Raw genomic sequence first — 22,297 nt, 5'->3', positions numbered from 1 at the left:
TTCTAAGCTGTAGGGCAGACTGTGGAAAGTCTTACCTTTCACATTATGCTTGAGTTGATTCTTTTACCATGATTTTTGTGTTCTATTGTATTGTATAAGTTTACTGTTATCAACATTTCACTTTCTTATATTGACTTCCATTCCTTTGAAAAGCCTAAACAAAGAGTTATCTCTAACCTAACGGTTAGGTAACCAGTTAATGCCAAACCCTAACCTTAACTGCCTCATTAGAACAAGCCGGGTTTTGGTTTCCATGAGGACTACTGGTCCTGACAAGGTCCTGAAAAAGTCCTAAAGAAATAGCAAATACACATGCATACACACCCATGTGGCAAAGCAAAAACATCAGCTGAGAAAAATAATTTCACTGTGTGTGTGTGTGTGTGTGTGTGTAGTGTCCAGAGGGTGCAGAAGAAGACCAGCACCATGTCTCTGACCATCTCCTCCTCATCCACCTCCTCCTCCTCTGTATCCTCTTCCTCTCGTGAGCTCTTGTCCCGCTCCTCTTCCTCCAACCTCCTTGCTCAGAGACACTCCAGCCTGGTGCAGCCGCTGTGTGTCAGTCCTCAGAGGGTACGCACTTCCTGCGATGATGCAGCAGCTCATTTCATCATTTCATCGGCATGTTTATTCACATTGTGTAGAAATGTCCTTGAAATGAAATGAAATAATATTTTTTGTGCGTACAGACTCAGAGTCCAAACTACAATCAGCAGTATTCAGGGAATGGGGTGGCTCCTACATTTGTCAAGGTAAAATAGACTTTATGCTATTTTTATATATTATAATTTTGTCAAAATCATGAAGAGAAAATCTAAAAAAACAACCTTTTTATTCCTGTTTGTGAAACATCTTATCTCTCTGTGTCTGTATCTTTGTCATCCTCATCATCATCATCATCCTCATCACGGCCTAGTGTCTCCATGACGTGTCCACAGTGAAGGGTCAGCTCGTGGTGCTGGAGTGCAGACTGAGAGGAACTCCGCCCCTGCAGGTCATGTGGTACAGAGAGGACGACAAAATACTGGACTCTGATGATTTTAGGATCCTGCGTAAGAGTACGTTTGTGTTGTTGTGTTGAGTCATGAATCTCATCATTCGTACGGTATGAATGAATGAGTAATGTACACATGACTCTTGAGTTCTCACACTGACCTTCTACGTTGAGTGTTAATGATCTGTGAAGCTGCACACTAACAAACAACAATCATCATATTTGAGTTGATAAAACTCATTCATCTAATAGACACTTTCCTCTTATTCACATTTGTTCATGTCTTGGATTCATAATATTTTTAAATGTAAAAAATGTAAATAGCTTTTCTTCTCTTTGTCTTTGTTTTCCCAGAGGCCAGTTCTGCATCAGTGCCAGGTAAAGTCACAATACTGTTTTTATACTGTTGGCTTTAAAGGCAGTGGAATAAATCTAAACTTTTATTGGGGTTTTAATGTACAAAACATTTCTTTTTTTTTATTACATTACATGACAGTATGTTGTAATAGGTGTTATTATAACACCATCTTATTTTTTATGGCAATCATCAAGTAATAGAGTTATTGATAATAACAATGGAAAATGAGGATGAATTTCAATCATTATAAATTATAATCATTAAGTGTGATTTCACTGACTGTAGCCTGTAGTGATTCACATTATGAAACTATCACCTGAATATTACTTTGAAAATAACCCAGTATTATTGCAACATTATCTCCTTAGTAGCACATTATTTCCATTGTTATTGCCTCCCTTTATTTTTATTCTGTGAAATATTGCTTGTCCTTTCATGGCATTTACCTTTACTACCATATAGTAGAAATTAAGACTATAACTGACTATCTTTGTTTGGTATTGCTTCATTTAACCACAGATGATCCACTGAAAGTTAGCATGTTAGTGTCCTAATGTGGAAACAAGAGTGAGACACGTCATGTGATCAAACAGGTGAAGAGATTGAAGGAATAAGGATGAGAACATGTTCCATTTTCTGACTTATTTCATTAGATGTATCTGTCTGTGCCTCCCGTGTATGGTCAGTGTCGGTGTGTTTGCAGTATTAATGCTGCTGTGTTGATCTCTGCAGAGGAGCTGTGTACACTGGTGATCACTGAGGCTTTTCCTGAAGACTCGGGTCTGTTTAAATGTGTGGCTCTCAACCCCTTTGGCACCGTCTCCTGCTCTGCCATACTGGAGGTTTACAATGGTGAGGACGTCCACGTTTTATTTGAATATTACACATTGACTTGTTGAACTTAAAGCAACACTAGGTAACTTTTCTTGGCTGTGTTGTTGCTGTAGAAAAAAGGTTCTTGAACTGCATCACTCCTGAATAGAGTGGCACTTTAAATCACTAACACTATGTTACACATGTGCAAACACAGAGGGGAACCATTATCAGAATTACATGATTGTGTTATATAAAATGTTATGTATTAAAGGAGCTGTGTTGTGTTTCTGGTTAAAGGAGTATAAGGGTAGCTTCATGTAGATCCACATCATTCAGTATGTGTGAGTTTGGTTCCTCAAAATATCTGGCAACCTGGAGTCTCTAGAGAGGAGGGCGGTAAAATGCTCTCTAGTATTTTTTTAATGTGAAGTGAAGTTCTGTTTTAAACTCGCATATGCTTACAAATCGGATTTGGGCTGCAGTCTAAACAAGGCCTTTGTGAGGTGATACTGAACTGGAATTAAACAAGTAAACCAGTTTAATGACTTTGATTTTAAAAACTTAGAATAGATGCACACATGTGCACTAAATGGGCAAATATTTAACTCCAAAATAAAAACAAATAACTACATATCTAAATATACTGTATCTTAGAATATCTAAATTTCATATAATTCATATGTTCATAATGTGTTTGTTTCTCCACACACTTTTGGGCCCCAGCTGTGCATCAAAGATTAAGGAATTGTTTTGAACTGAAATACACTGATAACAATGGTACAGCCACTATATTCACAATGTTACTTTTATTTTACAAGTTGTGTGTATGTTATGAGTTTGTGTTTTGGTCTGTTGTGCCATCCATCCCATAACTCAGCTCATAACACTTCAACACCTGGGTTGCCAGAAGAGTTACTCAAACACAGTGAGCCGCAGCTATGGGTTGTAAACAGTAATGAACCTAAAAGGTCTCGCTACACTTCTCAAAAATATCTCAACAAGAGGAGAAGCAAAACAAAGGTCTGCACTGGAGTATCAACGATGCTCCTTTAAAGATCCATGAGAGATCCTCAAACTTTATGGAAACCCATGAGAGCCTCAAATCTGCAGTCAAAACCCTTTTTCAATTTGAAATACTGATGGCTGCAGCTTTACATATAAAAAAAAGTGCATAGTGTTGCTTTGATGAGTCTGGTTCATCTCAAACATCTCTGCGCAGACCTGGAGGAGCAGCTGGAGATTGAGGCCATTCGTCAGCAGGAAAGTGTTTCTGTCAAACAAGAAGATGAGTCCATGTTCCAACAGGACACTTTCACCAGACAGAGCACTGACGATTTCCCGCCTCCGCTGCCCGACTCCATGCACCTGCCCCCTCCTGAGTGGCCCGACAGTCCTCTCCCTGCTGATATCCCTGCTGCAGAGTGAGTACATGATGACTCACACACACACACACACATGTCAATATCTCTATGTACAAACATTACATAACACTGGCCTCAGTGTTAATGTGCACACATTAATATGTTAAATACCTCATTATGCCACACAAATCCAACCATTATTTATACACATGGTCATCAATGTGGTGCTATTTTTAATCCAGCGTCAAGAGGAAAACCTGGTCTAAACATGAATAATCCCAATAAACCACCAGCAACACCTTAAACAAACCATCATAAAGGTTTATGAGTGGTTCAGGAGACTTTCAGTGCAGTTGGAAAGTCTGGCTTCTTATAATGGAAACTGCAACGATCCACTAAACACTCACACATGCGCAGTCTGTCAATCATGCAACCCATCACACACACACACACACACACACACACACACACACACACACACACAGAATCTGGGGTCAAAACAGTGATAGGCTAAAGAAAGAAAAGATTGAGAACAAAAAGATGAATTAACTATTTCTTTCTTACTTATTATCAGCATTATGGAGTGATAACCTCTGATGTTTGTTCCTCTTAACAAATTTTTTTAATTCATGACACTGTGTGCAACACCGTCAAATCACTCACGTGTTTTCACTGTTCCCTACATCACATGTGTCTCCTATCGACGTATATTATTTTACATGTTATTCCTAATCTGCTTGGATTTTTATGTTGTTACTTTTTTATGTATTGTGTATTCTATTCATATTTTGAACATGTCTCTTGTCCAACCCTTCAGCTGCTCTAACAATTTCATATTCCCAGTGTGGGATCAACCGGAGAACCCGGAGAAAACCCACACACACACACGGGAAGAACATCCAGACTCCATGCAGAAAGACCCTTGTTCTGACTGGGTCACTAAACCTGGGTCTTCGTACTGCACATCTAATCTAATATAATGTATGATTTAATTTAGTTTAACAATTCAATAATTGATATTATATTATATTATAATTGTTATGTTTCGTTTATGGAATAATGCTTTCATTAATTCATTCAGTTGCACGTAGTCATTTGAATGAATGAATGAGCCTTTATTGTCACTTATACAAGTACAGCAAAATGACAACAATCAACCCGTCCGTACATACAATAAGACAACACAATGAGACAGACATGACAGGATGACTAGTGATATAAGAGGGGGGAGGAAAAGGGAAGAAACAGAGAGGTGTGTATTATTTGGAAGTGGTGGGTATTCCACACTTGAGTAATACTTCACCAAGGAACGAAGGAGCTGTAGTTCCTGTCTATATCCAGACGAGGTCGCTGCTGTACTACTCTAATAATTAGTGGCATTTAAAAGTTCACATTTCTTTCTTTCTTAAATCAAATCAAATGCATACACATACATAGAGCGTGTGAGAGCAGAGAGCAGCTCTGTAATCTAAACTAGTAACTGTGATGATGACGATGATGATGATGATGATGAGCAAATGAGCTGTGCCCCTGCGCGCACACGCGTCCGTCTTGGTATTCTCCGGATGGGCGCGCGCTGCCTGTCACCTGTGGCGCGGACTCCACGCGCTCTCCTCGCTCCCGCCGCCGCCGTGCTGAGTTCAGGTTCCGCCTGGAGCAGCAGGGAAAGTGCAGCTTCAGTGAGAGGCTGCGGTGGAGAAGTGTGAGGACAGCGGTGTCCTGTGAGGTAAGAGCGTTTATCCGCGCGTGTCTCCACAGGTGACCGTTATTTGTCTCACTTCCACTGCCTCTACATTTTATCTGTACTTTGACGTTAATGTTTGAACTTCTCCTTCCTTGTTTATATCATGGAAACTCAATATGCTCTGTCGTCCTTAAAAGGCCAAACTATGTTTAGAGCACTTGGAAAGTGGACTTTAATCTATTTTGGGGGTTTGTGCCATCTGCCTGGTTCTGTTTCAAACAACCTGCTGGTCATTTAGTTCTCATGTAGCTCGTCTTTTCCTCGACATGTAAACTCTATCAGTCCAAACTCAGCCCTCAGTTGACACAAGGTGTAGATACTTTTTCATTTATTGCCATTTCGTGACCGTAAACTCAGTGTGTGGCTGTAACTTTATGTAGAGAGTGAGATATTAGTGTCTAACACACATAGTTCTACTTTGGGCAACAACAGAAATGTGCCTATTGTGTTTCTTAGGTATGTTTGCTACATGACACACACACACACACACACACACACCGCTGTGATGTGTGTCTTTGACGGTCCTGTTATTTGTTATTTCTTTGGAGATGTTTGCTATCTGCTACAATGATGCATTCACATGCAGTCAGTGACAATGGAAACGTGACAAATCAAGTGTTCAATTGTCCACCTGTAGCAAATAATGGATTTGATGTTCTGAGAAGATGAAAACAGCACACTTTCAAAAACATTATTAAGAGTTTGTGTCTTTGGCGTTTGATTGTTCATGACCTCAGTTTTGCCTCAATACTTCAGTTCATATTGAAAAACCAGTGGGTGTCTGATGTAAAATATGTCTGGTGGTAATGTGTCCGCTCTGTCAGTGTGTCCATGATCTCATCTGTAATGTGAACTGCAGACATGGCGTCTGTGTCCTTCAGAGACCCCCCCTTGTCTGTCTGTCCTCAGTGCTGCTCACAACAACAGTTGTTCTCAAAACCTTTGGCAGCGGTCTGGATTTTAAGGTCATGTTGAGTTTCCTCGACCAACTTGAAGTTTATCTGGTTATTTCATTGTTTGCGTTTATTTGGTTTGAGTTGTTTTCATGAGGGACAGGAACTTGATTTTGTGTAGCACGTGCTGATTCACCCAGTTTGTTCGTTCCCCAGTCTGCTGTGCATGGCCAATATGAAGAGCTGTGACAGTGTGTGTGTGAGTGCCTTTACTTCATGGTATGAATGATTGTATAATGTTTCTTGTGTAATTTGGGAGTAAAGCAGTCTTTCTAGTTCATTTATTAGAATTCATTTGTCCTCTCAGTTGTCTTCTCCTCATTCATGTCCCTTGTTGTCCTGATAGTAGTCCTGTAACAAAGTGGTGAGATGCTTCATTTTCACAGCTGTCATTAGAATGAATTCAGTTCTTATGGAGAAATGAAGGAATAAAAGAAAATGAAAATGCTCATTCACAGCCTTCATGGGGCGCTAAGCTGAATTTGATTTGGGGGCCACCTCCCACCACCTCAGAGTACCTGGTGCTTGACTATTATTGATGCAAATGTAACACTATAAATTGCATTAAATTGTAGTTGTGTTATTTACTCCACACCAGTGTCACTCTTGTTTTTTTTTAACCTCAGAGGGCAATAAAATCACAAACGTACTTTCATATTCAAAGCAAAGCACCAAGTGTTGTGATAGTGAACTCGAATTAAACAAGTAAATGCCCAAGTTCAATGACTTTGGTTTTTAAAACGATGTGCACTGAGCAATCTTCAACTCCAAAATGAGCAAATAACTTATGCTCAACATTATTCAGATATTTAAATATATCTAAAAAACAAAATGTCTAGATTTCTTTACTATGTTTAAAAAAAAAAAACATGTCTTCACACACTATTGGGGGCCCCTGGTGATCAGGGGGCTCAGTTGTAGAGTGGATTTTTTTATGAACATCCATATTGTCATGCCGCTGTTGTTGCCGGTCAGAGCTTAGTTTGCTGCTACCCATGATGCCATGCAGGTCGTGTGCATGTGCATGTGCATGAAGGGTTGGGTCACCAGTGTAGTGTCTGCACCTGCCGGCCGATGTCCGAATTCCAAGACGAATATAGCTTTGCCCACTTAATCACACAAACACAGCGAGCCGCATGCCATCGCAGTAATAAGTCCTACACGCTTTACTTTCACACAGCACATATAGTGTATGCTGTTGCTGGATGAGCTTTGGTGTATTTTACTGCAGTATGTGAACATTGTGTCTGTTACACAGTTGAGCCATCGTTGATGATGTGAGCTCCTCCTGCTTTTGGACCTAAGTAACATCAGTAAGGTTAAAACTGCTGTCAGTCATAAGCAGGTACATGCGTATTGTTGTCTATTATCTCATCCTGGTCACACAATACAAGCAACTTTGAAAGATTCCCATCAACATACTAAATGCTTTATAGATAAGTTTGTGAACGTACAGTACCTCAGGGAAATTGGGTGGTACGAGGTTTGGTGTCAGACCATTTAAGAACCAGTCCTCTCGTAAAGCATGTGAGGTTTTGCTCATAATTTGTGAACTCTGAGGTACAGAAACAAAGACGTTTGTGTTGCACACCGTGGTCTAACATGTATCCGTCAGTGAGAGAGTCATTTCCTCCTAGACTGTGGGCCGGTTCTGTCTGGTCATTTCAATATTTTCAGTAGCAGCACTTCTCACAAGATGATAGCACTCATTAGAATTCATTATTAGAATAATTTCCCAGGATCTCGCGAGAGTTTCTAGTGTCTACCGTTTTTATTTTTATCGTTAAAAAAGAACATATGCAGTGTTTGGAAATTTTCACTTCTGTTATTTATATTCACTGAATTCTTGTCACACCTGTGGAAAAGTTAAAGATCATGTAAAAATACAAGTTGGCAAAATGTGAAACATAAATCCAGTTTTTATTTATTTTAGACATTTAAATAACTTGATGTTATGAACATCGCTCACGTCTTCTGGTATCTTTTATTTACTTAGTGGTTAATGAATTAGTAATATTGACAGACATGCCTCATATGGACAAGGGGAGTACTGGCACTTATCATTTACTACTTCACACACTGAGTTATCCTACAAACCACTCTGAATCTTCATGGCACCACGCAGCATTATTGGATTACCCAGAGATGTAAATAGTTATTAGGTATTCCATGGCCTTGCAATGGTTGTCAAATGAATTTAAGACTTATCAGCTCTACATCTACATCATTTAGATCAGTGTTTCCTAAAGCTTTTATATAAATTATCGTGACCCAATTCCTAAATATAAATTACAAGAAGAGCAAATGTGAGCATGATATACAGTACATGTTCAAGTGTTTCTGGTGTTTTTTTCTGTTCTGCAACACCTAATAGCATTTTGCATAGGAAAACCAGACACATTTTTGATAAATGAACTGCAATTTCAGTTTATGACAGATATTTAAAGGTGACATAGAATGCTTGTATCACACATATATGTTAGTTATGGAGGTCTACTTACATATATGAACTTGTTTTCATGATTAAAAACCTCCTAATCGCTGCAAACGAGCCGATCAAAATATCTCCTCACTGACGCTCTCGTCAGCCGCGCTGTTTCAGACCAAAACCACACCCCCAGAACGTGGACTGTGTTGTGATTGGCCAGCCAACAAGAGCTTTCCCACTGTCCTGTGATTGGCCAGGTACCTGGAAGTGACGAAATAGATAGGCCAGCTCTCAGATACACAGCTCCCCCTTCTGGCACGGTGGATGCTCTGCATCTCAGCAGCTACAACGAGAGTAGTTCTTCTTCTTCTGCGGTTGAATGTACGCAACCGGATGTACCCGGACTAGTGCCTGCACCGGGAGGCGCTACGGTGGTGAGAGGAGTGGTGAGGATTTTTGATGATGACATCAAATTAAGGAAGTGCCGATCCGCTTCGCAGAGCCCAGGAAAACAATACAACACTATTTCCTCAGCAGTGGCTGAACTGTTTGTTCTGAAACTTTAGGGTTTCATAAACGAGGTAATGACGCAGATACACACACAAACGCAGCGTTAATTAAGTGTAGTAAATGAGTTTTAGAGTTGACAGTTTACACTTGGTATTGTGCTCGAAAGGAAAATACAGTTTGTCGAAAGGCACTTTTCTTAAAGGGGAAAGTGCAGTCTCTGTTTAACTCATTGGCTGCCATTGACTGCTATAGACGTCAATTCGATCACTGCTCTGAACATGGCTGGTAGCCAATGAGTTAACAGTGTTTAGCAGTTCATAATTCTTTTTTTTAATCTAAAACCTTCAGAAAACTTCTTTGTATGTTGTTTCAATGAGCTTCCATTCAGTGGGTGGCACGTGGCTTGAGCATACAGAAGGCAGGACACTCGAACAGTCACTCACTGTGGAGTCTAAGTTTTCTGTTTGTGCAGAATCTCTGCACAAACATTTGCATTCACACATACAGCCCCTCTGGACAATCTCTAGAGAATCTGTGGAGTTCGGTGCATGTCAGAAAGCAGCTTAGCTTTCAGAGAGCAGGTCAGATGTTGCTGGCCACTGACCATTCTCCTGTGCCCTTATCAGGCATGAAGAAAAAATGCAGTGAACAAGTGTATGTATGTAATGGAGTGTGTGAAAGAGAGCGAGGGAAGAGACTGCTTTTGTCATTATTGGCGCGTGTATCTCAGACTACGTGGTTGCCATGGGAACAAAATTCTTTCCTAGCAGAGGAGGACCAGGCAGACTTGGTATCACAGGAACAAAACTTCTGCGTAGGCTGAAATGGGATCTGGTACTCTCATTAGACAGTCCTGCTGCTGCCATGGCAGCAGCCATACTGGAACACATCATCTGCACTTTGAGGTTTTTTTAATCATTTTGATGATATTGACAAGCGGTGAAAGTTGTCATATGTGCGTGTGGATGGTAAGCATGTGAGTCATTCATGGTGTGCACTGACTGTGGGGACCAGCGTCATGACACCAGAATAACAGCACTGTTGTTTTTTTATCCTTTCAAACAACTTCATAGAAAATGAATGACCAACAGTTAATGATTTTCATGAACATGATGTAATTACATGTACAGTATCTGTGTTGGCACTTCACCAAGTTAGACTTGGGCACGCCAACAATCCAGTAACAGTCAGTCAGTCATCATCTACCGCTTTATCCTCCACCAGAGGGTCGCGGGGGGTGCTGTGCCAATCTCAGCTACATCGGGCAATAGGCGGGGTACACACTGGACAGTTCGGCAGTCCATCGCAGGGCCACACACAACTAGAGACAAACAACCATTCACTCTCACACTCACTCCTACGGTCAATTTAGAGTGTCCAATTTACCTAATCCCCACATTGCATGTTTTTGGACTGTGGGAGGAAGCCGGAGAACCCGGAGAACCCGGAGAGAACCCACACACACACGGGGAGAACATGCAAACTCCATGCATTAAGGCCCTTGTTCCAACCGGGGCTCGAACCTGGGTCTTCTCGCTGCAAGGCGAGAGTGCTAACCACTATACCAACTTGTAACAGTAACAGTATTTAATGCAATATAATTTCCTTCAATAACATTTAATCGATGATTAAATCGATTAAATGTTGATTAAATGTGATTTAATCGATGATTAAATTAGTGTTTTTAAATTTAAATTTAAATGTAATAGTGTTTTTCAGCTTCTTAAATGTGAGTGTTTTTCTGGTTTCTTTGCTCCATATAACAAAGAAATCATTTAAACTGAATCATTTTGGTTTGGACAAAACAAGACATTTGAGAACATCATCATTCCAGTTTTGGGAAAGATCAACATTTTCTGACATTTTACGGACCAAACGATTGCTATGAAAATAATATTTAGTAGCGCTAGTTTAAATATAAAGTATATACGTAATATTTATCCATTGTGCAAACACACTTTGAGACACAAATCATAACTGGTATAAATGTTTTTAACTTTCACTCATTAATGTATCTTGTTTTCTTCATAATAACAATGTTTGTCACGATATTACACAGAATTTCAAAATAAACGTGTGATGTGTTGATATGGAACACTATATTATTCATGATAAAATTGTATTTATGAGGCAAAATTAATATTTTAGTGAAAGAAAATATGCATAGGTCCAATTTCTCTTGAACTTTATCATCACTATTTCTCTGGATTTTAATATTAAGGCTGGTGTCACTACAAAAAAGTTTTACGACCCGCAACATTTGTGGAAAGCTTGGCAGTACTTTAATAATACATATTAATGATAATTAGCACAATATTAACAATCAGTATTAAAAAAAAACATCTATATTGATATGATTTTTATAGATCGCACAAACAAACTTTGAAATTTAACCCGAAACATGTCTCACCAGGAAATGGTAAAAGTTAAATGGTTTACAGCTGCCGTACACTACAGAAATCGTTATCATCACACTCATTTCCTCATTTCTTTCAAAAGTGCTTTCACATTGATGTATAATGTCTATAGACATTAAATATAGATAAGATATAAGATAAACAAATGCATCTACATGTTTATTAGCTGTCATTTAACATGTCACCGGTTATTATTGTTAATTAAAAGTGACTGCGACACTACTTTGAACAGCGTGCAGACAGTCATGGATAAAACCTGTGATTTTCATAACAGCTGTTTCTCACTCTCAAGTTTTGCTTCCTGTCCCAACAGTTTCTATGAATATATTCAAATCTCCTCGCTAATATCTGTGTGTGTGTGTGTGTCTTTCTGTCAGTTTTCCAGAGCATCAGCCGTCCAGCCTTTCCTCTGAAGGAGCGTTTGGTCGCAGTGAGGAGGAGAGTGTCTTCAGCTCAGAGAGCCTAAGGTCACCAGAGGTCACAGTCTCAGCCTGTACACCCAGTCCTCCCCCTCCACCCTCACCTACGCCACCACCAGCTCAAGAGAAGGACAAAAGCCCAACACCCAAGCTTTTCTCCCCAAGCAAGCTCAATTTCACTGTAAGAACATTTGCCAACAACTGTCTGAGATGTTTGTGCTACTGTTGTAAAAGTGATGGTGCCGCTTGTATCAGGTTGTGAAACAGCTGGTGAAGACTTGAGGAAAAACTGATTGTCTTCGCTGAACAAGTGTTAACTTCATCTTTATGTTAGACAGCCTTCTCTGACTGGACAGTGAACTTCTTGTCACTTAAACTGCACCCAACAATTATGTTTTTGATTATTCTAACGATTATTCGTTTATTACTCTATTGATATAACAGTTCATTTACATAAAATAAACATCAAAAGTCTCATTAATATTTAAATATTTCATTCAATCATCTTCTCTTACAAAAAGTATGTTACTAGAATAAACAAAGTATACACTGCAGGGCATTATTCTGCAATAAAGAAATAGCCCAGTCTTAACTGGTAATCTTCACTTTTTGAACCAATCGCCTCAACTGCAGTCAGCGTTGGTGGTATAGTGGTTAGCATAGCTGCCTTCCAAGCAGTTGACCCGGGTTCGATTCCCGGCCAACGCAAGTGCTGTTTTTGGGCAACCTGTGGAAAGGGAACTTGGCTTGTAACTGGAGGGTCGCCGGTTCAAGTCCCCACCAGGTAAAAAGGGCTGGGTTACTGAGCAAGGTACCCCATCCCCCATTGCTCCCCCGGCACTCCTAATTCTAGGTTGGGTCAAATGATTTTAGATTTACTATCCAACATAATACTTTCCAAAAATGTAAAATTAGAGAAGGAGCTTGTTCGATTCAAGTATATGTATCAAGATATGGCATGTTTAGTTTGGCAGTTTGGATGCTGTCAGAGGTAAAGAGCTCCGCTTGAGCGGGTGCTCAGTGCTCACAGTGCCCAGCACAGAACAGCATTAACTCGGCCTGTCCTATAAAATGATCTTCTGGCTCAGAACTTGAATTAAAACTCTTTCTGTGTCACTGCTCCAGGATGCTTTCACTTCAGGTGTTCCTACACAGCAGTTGACCTTCTGTGATAAGCCATTTCCAATTTGCAGAACTTACAAACCACCAGATTGTTGGGTCTCTGTCTAAAATACTACTACAGTTTAGATGATCATTTAGTGAGTTTTTTTTAACCAGCTTGTTTTCTATCCGTCAGCATCTTCAATGTGATGTGTTGATGACATCGAGGAATCGCCCCAGCCCTAGTGTCACTCAAACTCTGTGTGCTGTAATGTCAGAATTGCTGATTGTCTCTATGGACTTTGGTGCGGTAGAGTGAGCACTTAACAAAGTGTCACAAACCTCACTGTCCAATAAGAAAAGGTTGTCTAATCAGGCATATTTTTATTTCCAATCAGTTTTTCCTCGTGTGCCCAATGGCGACCATTTTTCCAGTGAGCTATCAAACTAGTACCGGTCGAGAACAGCACTGGTGTCGTTGCTGACTATAGCCATGTTTGGTTTGGTTTGGTTTGGTACAGTATGGTACAAGTAGTAGTAGTAGTACCTAATAGTACCAAAATAACCAGCCCCAACCGTTCCATTCTTTGACACCCTTCCCTTGGGGTACTAAAGTAAAATGGTATGATACAGTACATAAAGGTACTGTTCTCAATCGAAATGCAAGCCTGACCCAGGGCTTTACCATTCCAAACCGTACCATACTGTACAAAACCAAGCTCATAAATGCATCCTCTGTATATCCTGTGTATTCATGAAGTTATAGTCATTAGGTCTTTCATTAGAATTAGAATATCTCTCTAGAGCTTGTTGACATTAGTTGACAAGAACAATCTGTTGGTGACATTTTTCCATGTTGAATATTCTGATGTATGTTCATGTGTCATTGGGGAGATTTTCTTCAGTTGTGTGTCTTGTCACTTCCAGTCCTCCCAGTCAGGAGGCAACAACATGAACCTCTCAGACCTGCCGACCTTCAAGCCCAGCACCTTCCCTCCCAGTGCCTTCAACTATGAGCGACCAAGGCATTTTATTCAGTCACAGCCAGCCTTCCAGGCACCCAGCTATGAAAGTGTGCTGCGGGAGGCTCAGGAGAACCAGAACAACTCCCAACAGAACCTCAACACTTTCCAGAATAGTGTCAGTGTTACAGAGGCACAGAGTCAAGCTAAAACCAGAACAAGCCAAAGTCAGTCATGTTCTCAAACTCAGTCCGTGTCAAAGTCCTTGTCACAGACTCAGTCACAGTTTCAGTCTCTGAGCCTCAGTCAGAACCAAACCCAGTCCACTGCTCAGACACACGTTCAGAACCAGGCCAATGGAATGAGCAAATCCTCTCCCTCCTCTTCCAGTCTCAGCTCCCCTGTTTCCACCTCCGCCTCCTCTGCTTTGCCTCTGTTTTCCTCCACTGCTCCCTTGCTTCCTCCCCCTGCTGCTGCCTCCTCCTCCTCTTCCTCCCCCTCACCTTTTCCAGCCGCATCTTCTGTCCCCCGCACAACCATGCGTTCCACCATCACCCTCACCCCCAGTGTCCCCAGTGCCACCGGCCTGGGCAGTGCCACTCTGCCAGCCAACCAGGACACCTTGTCAGCGTCGGCTGCGTTCCTCTGCTCCGTGCTGCCCTCCCAGTCCGCCTCCCCCTTCTCCTCATCCAAACTGTGCCCCAACTCCAACCTTTCTCACCCCTCCATCTCCCCCTCCCGCTCCCCACTGGCCCCCTCCAGCCCTCTGCTCCCCATTAGAGTCTCCTCCTCACCTTCCTCCCATCCTCAGCAGCCTCTTTCTGTGTCTCCCTCCAGCCCTCGCTCCCCTATCTCTCCCTCCTCCTCTTCTTCCTTTCTCCAACAGCCCAACAGTCAGAACAGAGTACAGCCTACAGTGGTGTCTCTGCCCGCCAGCTACAAGGAGGCGCCGACCATGTGAGTCTTCTTGGGTTTGCTACTACATCTTAACAGACAAGTCGACAAATAAGCAAGATTTATGAAATTATACAGAGAGCAGATGATGTCAGGAGGAATAAAGCAGCTGTGAATGTGAAACTACAGAAACACTCCATAAACAGACAGGGTGGGTCTGACTGCGAGAGTCCAGTGTTGATTTTAGCTCAAAGGAAAAGTATCTAAATATATATAATAAAACATCTATTCTTAATATTGATGAAGAAAAGAGAATTTAGCAAAAATCACTGCTTGTCTCTGCAGCTGAAGCTGTACCGCAGCTTCAGGATGCCCATTCAACTGTTTCAATTGAAGAATTTCTACCACATTATACTGAAGTTCTTTGGTTATTTCTCTTCAAATGTCTTTCTTTTGTCTCTTTTACAATGAAGAAAATTGTTATCGATCATCAAGCAGTGTTGAATATTCTGAATGAAACATAAACAACTCGTAAACAAGACCAAGGCAAATTCTCTTCCTGATATAAAAGTTAACGTTGACTAGATACAGAAAAACTATTTTAAAACACATAAATTAACTGCATAGTGGTGTAAATGGTGACTTACACCACTTACACCACTACTAATTGAACATAGACCCTCATATGGAGGATAAAGCAGTAGAAGATGGATGGATGGATTAAATACTGCATCTAATATGCAAGAGTCTGTCGAGGTTTATGTACATCCCATAGTGTTTCCCATCACATCCTTTGTGTGAATGTGTGAAGCAAATGTAGAAATCACATTGAAAGTTTCACTCCATGCACTTTATTTATCTTTTCCTTCCGCTCTTCTTTCTATCTCGCAGCCTTCCCAAACCCATCCTGAAGAAGGCTGTAGCTCCTCGGCCTTCTTCCTCTCGCTCCACAGATGACGACATCCAAGGCTCCAAAGATGCCCTCATCCAGGATCTGGAGAAGAAGCTGCGCTCAAAGGAGGCCAGAAGGAGAAGCAGCCAGGTGTGTGTATGACATGTGATGGGTTGTGTGTGCGTGTTTGTGTGTTTATATATATATATATATATGTGTGTGTGTACATGTGTGTCCTCCAAAGTGTCCTGTGCACAAATACCCTAGTTCCCATTCGCACTTAACCCAGTGTGTTTTTTTTTTAAATAACTTTACAGAAAACATTTAGTTTCACTGAGACACATCAGCGCACACTCTCTGTGTGTGTGGAAATAAAAATATTTAAATTCAACAGTATAAAGCTTGGTTTTTGACAGAAACTGTCCTATGAGGAGCGTATGGCTCGTAGGCTGCTGGGTCCAGACAACGCCACCTACATGTTTGACCAAGACAATCTTTCAGACTCACAACTCGACCAGGTACGACATCAAACTCTCCTGTTGTCAGTGGACGTTCTGATTTTTGCTGCAGTCCCTCTGAACATTTCTAACACTGTGTGTCAGACTTCACTCCTGTGTTGCAGTACTCACCGTGCTGCTCGTAGATTCATGTTGGCTCTTGTCCGAAACGTTAGATTTCGTTTTGTTATCAAGTAAAGCGAACACGTGATTACAGTCATTTTGGTTTGAATGGCTGCACACGGAGACTGTGTCCCTCTCTGGGCCTCCTGATGGGCTCCTGACCCTAAGCTGAAAAAGCCAGGCACTAAAATCAGCAGTCCCAGTGAGCTGTCAGTGTGTGTGTGTGTGTGTGTGTGTGTGTGTGTGAGATTGTTCTGTCAAAAAGGCCCCTCTCGTGGGGCTTTGCACAATCTATTCTGTCTGTCTTTCACACTCACACTCATACCACCAACACACAACACATACATTGGACACACACACACACACACACACGTCCTCTCAAGCCAACAAGGTTTGTCAGCAGCTATTTCTGGCCTTCTTTCTGAGAACGAGCCCCTTTCACTGGTGACAACAGGAATATTGTGTCAGGACACACACACACACATGTTTGTACAGCATTTATAGTGAGGACACTCATAATGCATTCCCTTGCCCCTTACCCTAACCTTAACCATCTCAACTAAATGCCTAAAACCAAGTCTTAGCCCTCTAAAAGCCCCGGACAGAACATGAGGACCAGCCAAAATGTCCTCATTCCCTATGGCTTATAAATGTTTTGGTCCTTACAGAGCTACCCATTCAAGAACACACGTGTACACACACACACACAGGGTACGGTTAGTTTTCAAAGATCAAACCTGTTCATTCTTCTGCTCATCTGTTTTCTGTTACAGCCAGAATCACCAGAGGGAAGACACACAGGTGGACTATGGTAAATACAAGTCACATCTCAATATTGCTCATAATTAGGACGTGATCTAGTTATTATTCCAGTTGGCGTTACGATATGGAAAACGGGATTTCCCCCCGTTAGACTACTGTCCAGCAAACTGTGCTGCTGGAAGACTGAACTGGTCTTTCCAAAAACCAGCTCTTGACCTTTTGACGCTTTTTGTTTTTGTCCAGTTGGTGTGGCAGCTGAACCTCGAGCTGCTCTGTCATGCAGAATAGATTACAGCCTGAGCCTGGTTAATACTCAGCAGTGCATCCGGCGTGTGGCTGCGTGTGCCAGAAATTACATCAGGGCTCCAAAACAGTTGTTGCAGCACTTTGTCAAGCACCGCTGAATTCTTCTAACTAGTCTTTGGACGGGAGTTCTTAATGGTGTAATAAACAAAGCAACAAAGGAAAGGAAGTTGTACATGTAAACTGTGTCAAGCACTGTGCGATACAGAGAATTCCCACATGGAACTCTTTCACTTTCTTGATGTAGCTCATTAGATGTAAGAGGTGTGAAAACAAAACTCAAATGGGTAAATAAAAGGTTAGAATGTTTGAAAAAGAAATTATTCACTGTGCTGTAACTACAATAGATTAGTGGTTCGGAGCATACTGACGCGAGTTGCATCGTCCGGGGACGTCAACGCTATCGCAGACTTTCTAGTACTCGTTTTTTTATTGAACATTAAAAAGATAGTTCAGGTTTTTTGAAGTGTGGTGGTTTAAGATGCCGTCACTCATTCAGCGCTGACTAAACTCTAGAACCAGCCTGGGACATGGACACCCGCTCATCATGGCTGAGGATAGGATAAACAGAGTTTAGCTTCTTTACAAATGCATACATGATAAAATCTACACCAAGTCTGCAAGAACATATTACTGTTTAATGATGTTTTCATGACCATACTGTTATATTTTTGAGTTATTAAACTGTCTTTTTTTTTAAATAAATACTTTTTGTAGTTTATCATGGATAGACAGATAAACAGAGAGATAGACACCTCAGATTCATAAAGAGTTTCTTTGTTTCACTAGTGTTTGTCCTTTTCTGTTCATAAAAAAGTTTATTCAGCGACTGAAAGCAATCTTTCATTATCTGACATTTATTATGACAATAAACAATACAGTCTGACATGAATATTTGTAATCAGGGTAACCTTTTGGCCCCAGCATTGTGGTCAAACCTTTGTGGAAACCACCACATTAATCATTTATTAATACATTTGCGACCATGTTGTGAGTATGTAAAGTATGTAAAGTATTTATCCATCCCAGAATACAGCCTGTGTTAACTTAATCTCAGGATAAATGTTCATAAATCTACCAAGTGTCATACAATTGAACCTGTCTGTCAGAAGAGATAAAGGAGAGAGACTCCTGTAGCTGTGCTGTCATTAGTATCTGTGTTTATATCATTGTGTGTGTGCTCTCATTGAAAGTGAAGTAGAGTTATGAATAAATAATCTCTCTCTTTCTCTGCTGACAGGGGGAGGCACCACTCGGGGACAGATGAGCGAGGTAATGAGGGTTCAGCTATCCAGGAGAAATGTTATGCGCCTCGCTTCCTGCAGATCCCCCCAGACCTCACTGTGGAGGAGGGACGCTTCTGCAGGATTGACTTCAAGGTGAATTACACACACACACACCTGCATTAACACTGAGGTCTTAACAGTGTCAAGTTTATTAATACTCTCAAATCTATATTTCTACAAGGCCAAGCTTCCTTACCTCTATAACTGGGTGTGTGGTCATGTGAAGGGTCAATAAAGGGGGACTCAGGGGCAGTGCACATTAAAATGAGTACAGGCAAATCGTTTTATCGACACTAAACCTGCTTTGGGGCGAACAGAAATACTTGTTTTGGAACTCAGGTCCCAGAGCAGAAACATTTAAAAATGTTTACAACCAAAATGCTAAAAAATGGTGATGTCATATCTCCCCATCTTCATCATAGTCTTCTTTGTTTGTTCACTTTATGATAACTTTTATTTTCTTTCCTTTGTCCCCCTTGCTTGGTTCAATCTGGATCTGTTTCTGTGATTTTATTGACTGTAATGTAAAAATAAAAATAAATGTTTGTACACAGCACACATGCTCAACATCTCCTTCTCCCTGTACAGGCATGACATATGTACTAGAGTTATTATGGGCTTGTGTGGATGAGGACATTTGTTCAAACATGTTTATGGAAAACAAAAAGATCGTAGAGGGAAAGTGTTCTGTGTGTATAAAGACTAAAATCCACCCCCCTGTCTTCAGGTCGGGGGCCTCCCCACACCAGACGTCTGCTGGTACCTGGACGGCAAAGCCATTCGTCCAGACGACTACCATAAGATGTTGGTGTGTGAGAAGGGGATGCACTCCTTCATCATAGAGATTGTCACAGTGCATCACGCTGGTGTGTATGAATGTGTGGCCAGGAACCGAGCCGGGGAGAGCAGATTTTCCATGAAACTCGACGTCATAGGTAAAAGAAGAAACGCTGGAATCTTACTTTTAGGCTGAAATGTTATTGCTGATTAATAATTAAACAATATATTCAGTATGAGCTTTTTGTTGGGTGGTGTTTAATTGTCTCTCTTCAGTGCATTAATAAGTTCCGTCCACCTCCTCTGCTCCTGTAGCCCAGGAAGTTCTCCGTCCTCCTACCTTTGTCCAGAAGATGCTGAACTCCAGAGCTCTAGAAGGCGACACTGTGAGGTTAGAATGTAAAGTGGACGCTTCCCCTCCACCACAGCTTTTCTGGAAAAAAGATAAGGACATGCTGCGCATTGATCCCCACAGAATGAGGTGAGGTCAGCACCATCACACAAAACTTCTTTTTTTCTATAAGTATAATATTAATTATGTTAATGCTGTTTATAGCTTTACACAAATTAGTAAATAAATACAATTAAATCCCATGTTGAAGAATTGTTGAAGCAGTATTCTGACATTTGGCAGCTATTATGGGTTCAATTCCACAATTTCCAACTTTGTGGAAAGAGGTTCTCATAAGACTTCCCTCCCTGAACAATCCATCTATACTGTTTCCTCATTTAATTCATTATTCACCGTTTAATTAAATAATCTGAATAATGATGTATTTAGTGTTTTGTCTTGTATCAGGACACTGTGTGTGAACTTGATGGTCACTATAATCTAATTCTAATTCTAATCTTTGTCCCAGTCTGTACCAGGACGGTTCAGGGCGACAGTGCTTGTTGCTAGAGAGGGTGATGAAGTCGGATGCTGGTTGGTACACTCTCTCTGCCATTAATGAAGCTGGCATGTCCACATGCAACGCCAGGCTGGACGTAGGCTGTAAGTCCACTTGTCCACTGTTTATCTTTCTATGCAAATTAGCTGCAGTGATGGGCCCATCTCACCTATCTCCATGTGTGAGATAACCTGGCCGTTACCATAGCAGCCCAGGCTGTTAAATCAAACAACAGATGGAGAGCGTTGTGCGTTCAGTGCTACGCTGCTTCCACTGCTGAAGCCGGAACACGTCGAACAAATGTTGTGTTATGTGATCGAGTGGAAACTTGATGACACTATGAGGCATTCAGGAACACTTACCTCGCCACACACACATTTATACTGACATAAAGGAAACAATTTACTGCATTTGATATTTATTCATTATATGGTTTTTGCAAAAAATAATTTATGAGCAATTAGTTGTTGAATTAACCATAATGAACTCACACTGGACATCTTTTTATATGCTTATTATGTCATATAATTCCATAGAATATGTATTTCATCAATACTGACACAGTTTCACATCACTGAACAACTTACAAGAGGGAAATGTATACTTTTACCTTAGAATTTAAACATTTTACCTCCCAAATAACAATGGGTGGAGACACTGGAGGATGTACGTTTATACTCTACCATGGAAATGTTGTCTTACATGATCATATTGTCTGTGGATAATACATACTGTACATTTTAGGATCATGTCTTTCTTTATTTTTATTATTTACTTCTAATTTCCCCCTCATATACACATCTCCAATATCAAGCAGCCTGGCTTTTAATGGCAGCTCTTGAGTCATATTTTCTGAAAAATAGTCCTCTGTCGTCACTCTGATCCATCACCATAACTTTATTTTTTAGTTCTAGGTAAATCAGCTGGTTTGCTCTGCTAATGTAACTCTGTGAAAATAAGTTACATGGTATTTTTTAATTTAATTTAATTTAATTTAATTTAATTTAATTTAACGTTACCCTTATTTATCACATAAATTAAATGAAATTATACTTTATAAATACAAATGATTATACCCTTTAAATGAACTCCTGGTGTTTTGGCGCCCTCCAGTGGAGTTCAGGCTCACCTGGCTGGGACCCGCTGACCTAACGACTACTACATAATCACCAAGTATAGATTCCGTGAAGCAGTGACGTGGAAAATACAACGCAGGTATCTGGTTTCAGCTCGATCACATAACGCACCATCTGCCGTGTGAGACGGAGACAGAGCTTTGACAAAGGCTGGAAACACAGCACACTGGAGCTCCACGGCTCAGCTGATTAGAAAACCTGAAAGTGAGTTTAGACTCGACATTCATGTAGTGAAACAGGATCTGATGTGGACGAGGTTTGACCAGCAGATGTGGTGGCTCACAGTTTACATCTCACATCTCTGACGTCTTCGGCTTAGAGTGCAGGCATGCAGGTGTTTTGTCCTCAGCTCACAACACAAAGGTTTCTTATTCCGCTTTATTCTGAACAAGTCCTTAACAGGAGAATTAAAGATTATTAATGAGCTCACACAATGTGAAGTGTTGATTTTTTTTGACATGTGCCAAAATGAATCACTAGGTTTTAATGACACACAGAAGGCAGTGACAACAATTCACGCAACAATGAACACCGACACATCCCAAACATCAGATATACACATATTACATTTAAAACACTCACAGTCACACACTGACTGCACCTCTGTTCACTCTCTTACATTCTGTTATTCAGGTGAATTGAATGCAGTACATAATATTGTTGTGTGTTTGGAG

At 40.8% G+C, this 22,297-nt stretch overlaps 1 protein-coding gene, 1 long non-coding RNA gene and 1 other non-coding gene across 5 annotated transcripts in view; 2 read left to right on the top strand and 1 right to left on the bottom strand.

The window, feature by feature from the left end:
* myot (myotilin) overlaps positions 1-22,297 on the top strand; it is a 33,552-nt gene that overhangs the window by 8,466 nt on the left and 2,789 nt on the right. Inside the window, exons 3-17 of one of the 3 annotated variants that reach the window (XM_044039515.1) lie at positions 396-573; positions 690-752; positions 917-1,052; positions 1,349-1,372; positions 2,085-2,204; positions 3,388-3,589; positions 11,959-12,181; positions 14,029-15,020; positions 15,849-15,999; positions 16,266-16,367; positions 17,243-17,280; positions 18,775-18,913; positions 19,548-19,755; positions 19,913-20,078; positions 20,458-20,591. In XM_044039515.1, the coding sequence (XP_043895450.1) occupies positions 396-573; positions 690-752; positions 917-1,052; positions 1,349-1,372; positions 2,085-2,204; positions 3,388-3,589; positions 11,959-12,181; positions 14,029-15,020; positions 15,849-15,999; positions 16,266-16,367; positions 17,243-17,280; positions 18,775-18,913; positions 19,548-19,755; positions 19,913-20,078; positions 20,458-20,591 (2,876 nt within the window). Of the gene's footprint in view, positions 1-395; positions 574-689; positions 753-916; positions 1,059-1,348; positions 1,373-2,084; positions 2,205-3,387; positions 3,590-11,958; positions 12,182-14,028; positions 15,021-15,848; positions 16,000-16,265; positions 16,368-17,242; positions 17,281-18,774; positions 18,914-19,547; positions 19,756-19,912; positions 20,079-20,457; positions 20,592-22,297 lie in introns of all 3 variants that reach the window. The other 2 variants (XM_044039514.1, XM_044039517.1) reach the window with 2 other exon arrangements.
* trnag-ucc lies at positions 12,637-12,708 on the top strand. The gene has a single exon. It is a non-coding gene; the product is annotated as a tRNA-Gly (tRNA).
* LOC122778016 lies at positions 15,786-16,725 on the bottom strand. Its single transcript, XR_006361388.1, has 2 exons — positions 16,479-16,725; positions 15,786-15,951 (listed from the first exon to the last, which is right to left on the bottom strand). It is a non-coding gene; the product is annotated as an uncharacterized LOC122778016 (long non-coding RNA).

The sequence above is a fragment of the Solea senegalensis genome, linkage group LG12, assembly GCF_019176455.1.
Source record: "Solea senegalensis isolate Sse05_10M linkage group LG12, IFAPA_SoseM_1, whole genome shotgun sequence".
NCBI lineage: Eukaryota > Metazoa > Chordata > Actinopteri > Pleuronectiformes > Soleidae > Solea > Solea senegalensis.
The sequence above is the reverse complement of the archived record's forward strand: the minus strand, read 5'-3'. Positions and strand labels throughout refer to the sequence as shown.